This window comes from Patiria miniata, unplaced genomic scaffold (assembly GCF_015706575.1).
Source record: "Patiria miniata isolate m_02_andy unplaced genomic scaffold, ASM1570657v1 HiC_scaffold_1, whole genome shotgun sequence".
In the NCBI taxonomy this organism is placed as follows: Eukaryota; Metazoa; Echinodermata; class Asteroidea; order Valvatida; family Asterinidae; genus Patiria; species Patiria miniata.
The window spans coordinates 6,290,461-6,299,262 of record NW_024037047.1 but is presented as its reverse complement, the minus strand read 5'-3'; the positions used below and the strand labels follow the sequence as shown (position 1 = coordinate 6,299,262).

General features: G+C 39.6%; 1 protein-coding gene across 1 annotated transcript; it reads left to right on the top strand.

The window, feature by feature from the left end:
• The first annotated feature begins 301 nt into the window (after positions 1-301).
• On the top strand, positions 302-7,254 carry LOC119719920. Its single transcript, XM_038189434.1, has 4 exons — positions 302-779; positions 3,895-4,065; positions 5,374-5,531; positions 6,593-7,254. Exons 1-4 carry the CDS (start codon positions 611-613, stop codon positions 7,199-7,201), a joined length of 1,107 nt encoding a protein of 368 aa, XP_038045362.1. The 5' UTR covers positions 302-610; the 3' UTR covers positions 7,202-7,254.
• The last annotated feature ends 1,548 nt before the right edge of the window (positions 7,255-8,802 follow it).

Sequence of the window (8,802 nt, the reverse complement as noted above, 5' to 3'; positions counted from 1 at the left end):
GGGCTTTCCAAAAAACACATTGGGTAGCCTTGATTGCAAGGCTGAGTATTGTGCTGTATATAGACATGGACAAATAATGGACAATATCTCTAAATGAATTTCACGATATCTCGAGACACTTTTAGATTATATCTTGAATTGCATTTAGAAATATATCTATAAAAAAAAATACATTGGACGATGTCTTTCATGTCTTATGCGTGCTTTCGTACAGTAGACGAGCTCTAAAAACGACTGGATCGTAGCCTAAGTCTCGCTTGTACCGCGTGACGCAGTGCAATTTGCTATCACCGTATGACTAATGATTATGAGTCTTGCACTAGTGCTAGTATGCATGGTATACATGAAGGCTGGTTGCGCCGATCCGTTCAATTTCTATAACTGCTTTCATGCAATATTGGTGATAGTTCATTTCGGTAGCATTCTCCCGCCATCTTTCAGAACAAAAATACATACACGTCAAGTTATGGTTCAATCATGTGGTGTCTGGGCTCACGTACGTGTGTGACACGATAATGCAAGTGTTCTGTACTACAGCACAGTATGTTATGGCTGATGATACACTAGCTGCACTAGTATAAAAAGTACTTGAGTGCTTCCGAAATTCACAATGCAGTCGGATGAGAACATTGGAGAACATCTTGTAGGCATACAGCGGCACCTGCGAGACCTGGGTCTGCATTTGAGAAGCATCAAACTGCATCAAGATGAAGGGGAAAACATGGAAAAGCAAACATTGTGCCTGACTGCGAGAGGGCACAAACCACGCAGATTGCCAGGTAAAATAGACCTCTGGATTTGACAGGTTTGCAAGGCAACTAGAAAAAGGCGAATGAAATTAACTTATAGCCCGATACTTGACTCCATATGGTGGGGCGTATTTGAAACCCCGTTATCGTGTTGAATGTTCATTCAACACGGGTCCCAAATTTTCAGAAGCACATGATTGGGTGTGCGTCTGCACACCCAATCATCGGCCTTGCCCCCCCCCCCCTCAGTTCTCCCCCCCCCCCCTCAGCCCCCCCCCCCCAAGAAAAGCCAACGGAGAAAACAGGGGTAAAGGGTAAAAGACAAGGAAACTATAGATTTGTGTTTTAGTAATAATTGTCATACGAAGACGTTTAATCGAAATTGGCATGTACATTGTGTACATGTTATTTGTATGCTTCCAATAATACTGGATCTATGTTTGTGCCTAGTTTGAAGTCAATCTACATGTAATTGTATTTCATGTCAAGTTTTGCAAAACAGAAGAAAATATTAAATCAATTGATGACATCATTATGACGTTATTTCTGATTTGAATACTACTATCAATACCTACCCAACCACCAAGTTTTATAGCGATCAGACCTTCATCCGTTATATGTTTAAAAAGCTAATACAAAAAGATTTTTGAATGTAGCATGTTTTGTTCCTGAGATATGGAGATGAGCTGAAAAAATGAAATATCAATCAAAAATTCAAAATGATGACTTGATGATGTCGTCGCCTCAATATTCATATATAACACATCCCGCTATGTCCACATACCAAGTTTCATTCAAATTGGGCTATAGTTCTCTAGATATAGGCCCTTGAAAAAGATCACGATGACGTTACGTGACACGTGATGACGTCATGATGATGTCATTTTTGTCGGCCTGAATCTTAAGATGGTAGTTTGAGTGAGTGCCAGGTTTGAAGTTGATCGGATGTGAAAAGAAAGTCCCAAATTAAAGTGCTGCTCAGAACGAAAACACTTGTTATCCTATGGAAAACGGAGTGGAAAAAAAACTCGAATTGTATTTGTGGACAGACACATAGCTGTTTCGACAATAAGAAAAACATCAGCCATGGAGGACTTTCATCAATCTATTGTACATGTACGTGTGTATGGTTCCGAAGTCTGATGCACACATAAAATAACATAACATCACACGTTTACGTCATCATGACGTCACTGCAATTCTGTCTATAAGACTCCCGGAATACCTTCCTACCGAGTTTGAACCCAATCGGACTTCCGGTTCTGTAGATAAAGTTAAAATATGCCCTGTTAGGATGACGTCACGTGACACGTGATGACTTCATCATGACGTTATGATTCGGCCTTAATCGCCAGATGGTGGTCTAAGTATGTGCCAGGTTTGAAGTCGATCGGATGTGAAAAAAGTGGTGCTCAAAACGAAAACACGTGTTTTCTTATGGAAAACGGAGTGGGAAAAGAAGGGGGAAAGAAGAAAAGAAGAAAACAAAAATCACAAAAACAATAACTGTTTCACCGAAACAGCTAAAAAAGAAAAGAAAAAAAGAAAGAACCCATACAATAGCTGTTTCGGTGTGTTTACCGAAACAGCTTCAAAAACAGGCTCGAAGTAAAAATATTACTGCACATTGTATAATATATTTTAGACTGGAAACCTTGAAAATGGGTATATACGTATATTTATTTGTTTATTTATATATTCTATTTTTTACATTAAAAATATGATAATATGAACAGGGTATGTCAAGGAAAAGCAAAAGTATAAAACTGTCATCTAGATGATGTGTTCATCCGGACCCTGTTCAAAAAGATAATTGCACAGTACATACTAAACAAAAGTTGAAAATATATAGATAACGCGATCTTTTAAAATGCGAAAACATATCCAACATTCCGTGAAAACCTATTTAGAATGTGTACAAAAAAATTTACGCAGACAAACAAACAAGCAGAAAAGCAATAAAAGACAACTCACAAGGCAAGGCAGAAAAATAGACATGGATAAACAACAGAACACAAGCACAAACTGCGGACATGCTCACACCAATGCTTAAACAAAGTCAGTATACCACTGAAAATAGGCAACCAAAACTAAAAAAGCAAACAGCTCACGAAAATAAACTTACAAACCAAACAAACAACCAATAAATCAAATAAACAAACAAGGAAACAAACAACCCAACAAACACCCCATCACCCCAGCAAAGAAATAGACAGACCGACAGACAGACATTCCAGCCAGACGGAATTGTGGGGTGATAGCATTGTGTTCCCATTATCCCTTTTTCTAAAGATTCTCTTCTGGGGTGATGTTTTTCTATTGTGAAAATAGTGGGGTGATGTGTCCCGAAAGGAACATCACCCCACAAGGGGGGGTATGGTCAGAACAGACAGACGGACGGACGACAAACTAACACTCCAGCAACCCGACAAACATACATACAAACATACAAACTAAGAAAAAGTCATATACATTAGATAAAATACATTGAAAAGTTTTAAATGAACAGAAATAAAAACAGCCATATTTTACTCTATTTTACAAAAATAGGGGGTTGCTCTATTTTACAAACATGTAAAATAGAGCAACCCCCGGTCGGAATTCCGCAAATTCATAAAACTTTGGCAATAACCAAGGATGAAGTTGAGAAAAAGAAATGCAAGACAAACTACAATACAGATAACTCCTCCCGCGTGAACGAAACGAACCCACACCTTCCACAATCAAACTGTTTCTGGTTTCAGCAGTGAGTTCTGACAGTATTTTAGGAAAACAATCAAATTGATCAAAGGAAAATGGTGCTCAGAACGAAAACACGTGTTATCTTGTGGAAGACGGAGTGGAAAAAGAACGAAAAAAAAATACAAAAATAGCAAAAACAATAGCTGTTTTGGTGTGTACACCGAAACAGCTATGTAATTATTCATATCCTGGGTATGCCTGGGCCTTATCTAAGTGAAAAAAAGTACTTTTTTGGTCTTTTCAAGAATTGAAAATGTTCTGCATTTTTATTTTCATTAAATCTGAAGTGTAAAATTACATGTTTAATAACAAAAGTTGTTCCTCTATGTGTTTTAATTAATTAATTTGCGATTCTAGTCATCGCTCCTGACTGAAATACAATTTGACTCCTTCCTTTTTGTAGGAAAGAAAAGAGTCGTTTCTTCAAAAAAGGGAAAGAATACAAAATCGAACCTGCAACATCGCAACGTCAACTTCACGTTTGTCAACATCAACCTCACTAACAGTCCTCTCCATGTGGGCAGCAGTTCGGAAAACAGGTACTGTTACGGCAGTTGTGGCAGTGAAAGACAAGGTAAGTTATGGATATAACTACCGATTGTTGACAAATGATCAACCTCGAAATAAAATCTCTTTTTTTGGCAGAGCTTGAGGAAAAGTCGCTAGAAATACAGTCCTGTTTTGCTTATAGGCGCCCTTATTTACTAGTACGCGCTGCATATAGTGTATCATGTTTATTGTTTGGGTTTTTGCGTAGCCTATATCCAATCGCTTAGCGTATGACGTAGGGCTGTTAATAAAGGTTCTATAATTCGAAGCTATTGTGAAATTTTTGATAAAAGCATACCATTTCACCAATCACGACCTCTGATTTTCGAGGGACAATAAGTATGCATGTGTATGTGGCATGTCTTCTGGTTTGATCAACTCGTATTGGGAGAGTCTGGGGTCGACGAGGGCAGGGTTGTTGGAGGGGTCGTGCCAGAGGAAAATCAAATTTTCAAAATTTACAAGTGCAATTTCACACTTTGATGGCATCCTGTATACAAAATATCAATGAGACAAAAAGAACGGGAATTTTCTGCGAAATGTCCGACAGCCTAAACTGTCTTTTGGGCCAAACATTAATGTGTGAGGAAGTTAAAAGAATCCTCAGTTTCATATTTAGAGCACTTCGTATATATGTATTTACATAATAGATCAGTGGCGTATATCCTTCTCTGCTATAGTGGGGATTGGGCTGTGGAAATTCGAAGGGGGGATGGGCACCGCATGACATGTATATCAAATATCTTAATATGTCAAAACGTGAATTTAAAGCTTATTATGTACCCTTTTCTCCGTTTGTAAGAAGAATTTAATGCATTTGGTCCGTTGGAAAGTTAGTTTTTCTCAGCACAAGAATGGGCGGGGGCGGGGGGGGGGGTGTGATCCAGTAGCCCAGTGCACCCCCTTGGAAGGAATTTACGCTTGTAGAATTGATGCAGTCAGGGCATTATGCGCTGCCATCCTTGTCAATCTTCATGCAATGCTTCTACTATGTGCCTATTAGTAAAGCTTCCCTTCATTTTAGTCATGTATCGGGTTTTTACCTATTATTTCAGTACTTGTATTCGATTTTATATCCTTCCGAAACATTGTTCGCCAAAGTTGTATATTTAATTTGAACTTCGCAATTAGGATTACAATGCTACACGTTTGTAAATTATAGTACACTCGAAATCGTTTGAAACAAATTTGAAATTGAAAGCAAAAGTGATGCCAAAAGCGTTTCGGGAAACGCAATGAAGTTACCTTTTCCCATTAAAATTGTGTAAACGAGAAAACCGAATGTAGGAACATGAATGCAGTATTCATGCACATTTTTTGTATGTCCGTTAAGATATGGTCCTGCCGCCACAGCCAGCTAATGACCTCGATGTCTTGGAGGAGTCGATCAACGACTTTGTGCAAAGCCGAGAGACTACTATCCAACTTCTCTATTCTGTAGAACGTGATCTTATAGAAGGAGACCTTCACGTTCGACTTGCAAAGCTAAAGGTCAGTCACCGAAAAATGAGACCATTCAGTCAGTCTGCCAGTCAGTTAGTCAGTCGTCGGGGAGGGAGTCAGTCAGTCAGTTATAAAGTGGACTGTAGGCGTATTCTCTATGACCAGCAAACATGATTAAAACACACCCACAAATTGTATTTTCAATGTAAAAAGTGGATGTAGGTCCGAAAGATGCATTTCTTTCCATACTGCAATGTCTTTCTCTCAGATTTAAAAAGTCTCGGATTCCAGATTAAACTGTGAAAAAAGTCATGCCGGCCACATCTTATGCATCAATAACTTTTCTGATATATGCAATGCATCTTCGAGATGGATGACAAACAAACCAGGCAATTAATTATGTGCGCAAACGTATGGGGCTGTAAACCAGCTACAAATTCCAATTAATTTGAGTCCTCATTATAATTATGTCGAGAATATTGTTTCATTACTCGTTCAAACGATTATTATGACCCTGCCAAAATTGCCAAATCAGAATCAAGATTTCAAGCTCACGCCTCAAACTCTGACCTACCACAGGTGTTCCTAGGTCCCTGGAAAAAAATTCAAGATAATTTTTTCTATTTCCCCAGTTTAAAATTATTAACGAACTGTTTTTCTTATAATCTATTCATTAATAGGTGAATCGATGATCATTTAATTTTTGAAAACAACGGAAGAAAGAAAATTATTTCGAGCTTGACTGGCTCACTACTCACATCGGTGTGTGTGTAAACTGCAATACTTGTTTGTCATCTTCGTACCAATGCAAATGTCACAAATATTTATTGACAATGACACTGCTAATGTATTTGCATATCAGTTGTGACATGTTCGCATGTTGATAAGCACAAGCAATAATTTTATATGAGAGTATTGTTGCTTTTCATTGCTATTTCTGGTAAATCGAGGGTTGCAGGCGCACACAGACAAAATACGAGTATGAAGAGCAGGTCTGTAAATCCTTAAGTTTCATACAAAATAGACTTTAGGCTAATTCCTAATGGTCACAATGGTTCACAGCGTATGAAATACTTTGTGTATTTTCCCCCGCACATGCGCATGTGTAGGTTGCTGGAAGATCAACAGAGTTAGTAGGCACAGCATTGGTCATCGGTGGCTTCGCTTCTTCGTTCTTCACCTTCGGCACTTCGCTGATCCTCGTCAGCGTTGGTGCCGGTTTAGGAGCGGCCAGCGGGCTGACAGCGGTGGGAGGTGTTCTCACGGAATTCATAACTTCAAAGTTAACCAGCGAACAAGCAATTAGAACAATCGAGCAGGAAAGAATCGCCTGTGATAATCTTAATGCTGCCCTGGAGCGAATGAACTCGACTGTGAGGCATGAATTGGACGCGCACGAGAGTGTTGGAGGGGTAGGCACGGCAAATATTAAAAGGGGGAAGGCGTCTGGCAATACGACATTCGAGGCAGTGAGCGCTTCAGGCAGTTCAGGGCGCGGCATGGCCATCGCAGGCGCGACACTCGCCGCGAAAGTTGCGACCATCCCAGTTGACCCGCACACTCTGATCAAATCCGCCATAGATATCCACAAAAAAAACGTACCAGAAATAGCGGAAGTTATCCACAACATTGCCGACGAACTACAAACCCAACTGCACGAGAAAGTGGGAGAAATCAGGGCAAACTATGGTACTGCTGTAGAGCTAGCAGTTCGATAAGAATGCCTCCAAAGAATGGGTTGAGCAGGGGCGGATCTACGAATTTTTGCAGGGGGGGGATCAAGTTGTTCATCAGCAAAAAAAATCTATAATGTAGACAGGTTTTTTTCTCCGGACACTTGGCCTCCGAAAATCGGTATGTGGGTGGGGGGGGGGGGGGGGGGGGGGGGGGTCGGCTCGTACCATACTTTCAATGGGGGCGCTGTTCAAATCCGACGATTAGTAACATTATATTACAGAAAAGTGTACAAATACTCCCTAACCAAGCTGGTTGTGTCCTTATTTTGTGCACAGGCGGACAATATTACCAGGTCTATAATTTGTTTGGGTGTCAGAGGGGGGGGGGGGGGGGGTTCGCATTACTTTTACAGAATTCCTATGAAAAGCACAATTGTTTTGACCCCCCCCCCCCCCCCCCGGAACTGCGCCTGGTGAAATGAGCTATCCCTACGCATGCTCGTTCCAAAAGTTCGGTTCTTGCGTTTAACAAAGAAATTTACGATTAATGTTTATTTGTCTGTATTTGCCTGTATTTGTCATAATACAAATGTTTTTTTTTGACTTACAGTATTCAATACTGCATTATGTATGATACCAAGTCAGTTCTTAATTCTCTAAGATTGAAACTGAGTTAAGTTTCTGCTTTTGTGTAAAGTTGTGCATGGCCATATTTGTAAAAAGGCACAGCGACTATTATTAACTTGGATTATGTTGACTTATTGTATTGTGTACAATATTGAGTATAGTCTTTTAATTGTTTTGCTTTTGCTGTATTTTTCGGAAATGGTTAATATGGGGTCACTATGATATAACAAATATTATTACATTGACTTGTTTGAAGTTTTGGGTTCGTAGATGCTGGAAATACCAAGAAAAACAATCATGTATACCCCCCCCCCAAAAAAAAAAACCGGAGCAATTTATAGACGTCGAGGAATTGTTAGGTCGGGGAATCTGTCCAGCTGGCTTGTGCCTGTTCATAGGTGTGTAATCAATTGCAAACAATATGCGGACTTACTAAATATGACAATTTGGGAGCAGTATTTGAAATAAAGCCAATTGTTTCCTCCGACTCTGGTCCCTTAAATCAGCATTTTTTCAAGAGCCCTATCACTGATCCGAAAAAAAATCTTAATAGTTCGATGAATGCGAATTTATTATCTGGTTTTTGATCGGGGGTAAGGGGAGTAGACGTAAACAAAGCACATTGGTACAAAAAGGGCCAACTTTAAAACAGGTTTACATTGCGTATATACTAATTGTATATTGTTTAGGATTAATTTACCGTAGCTTGTCATTCGTTTTTGGAGTTTACTTGCGAGCAATCAAAACGGATACGATAGCGATAGAGCATATAGACATACGTTATCGGAGCATCGCATGCACCGCGGGGTGCAGGAGACGGAAGCAAACAACTTTTGTACTGGGAACTGGATAAGAGCTCTTTGTTAGTTTCAGTTCTTACAAATAATTAACCATGTTGGATTTCCCCACTCTTTCGCAATCTGTTCGGGTTTTTTCCGAACACCCACACAGTAACGATTCATGATCAACGCTTGGAACGACACTCCAATGGAGTGTTTGTATTCTTTTATATCAAA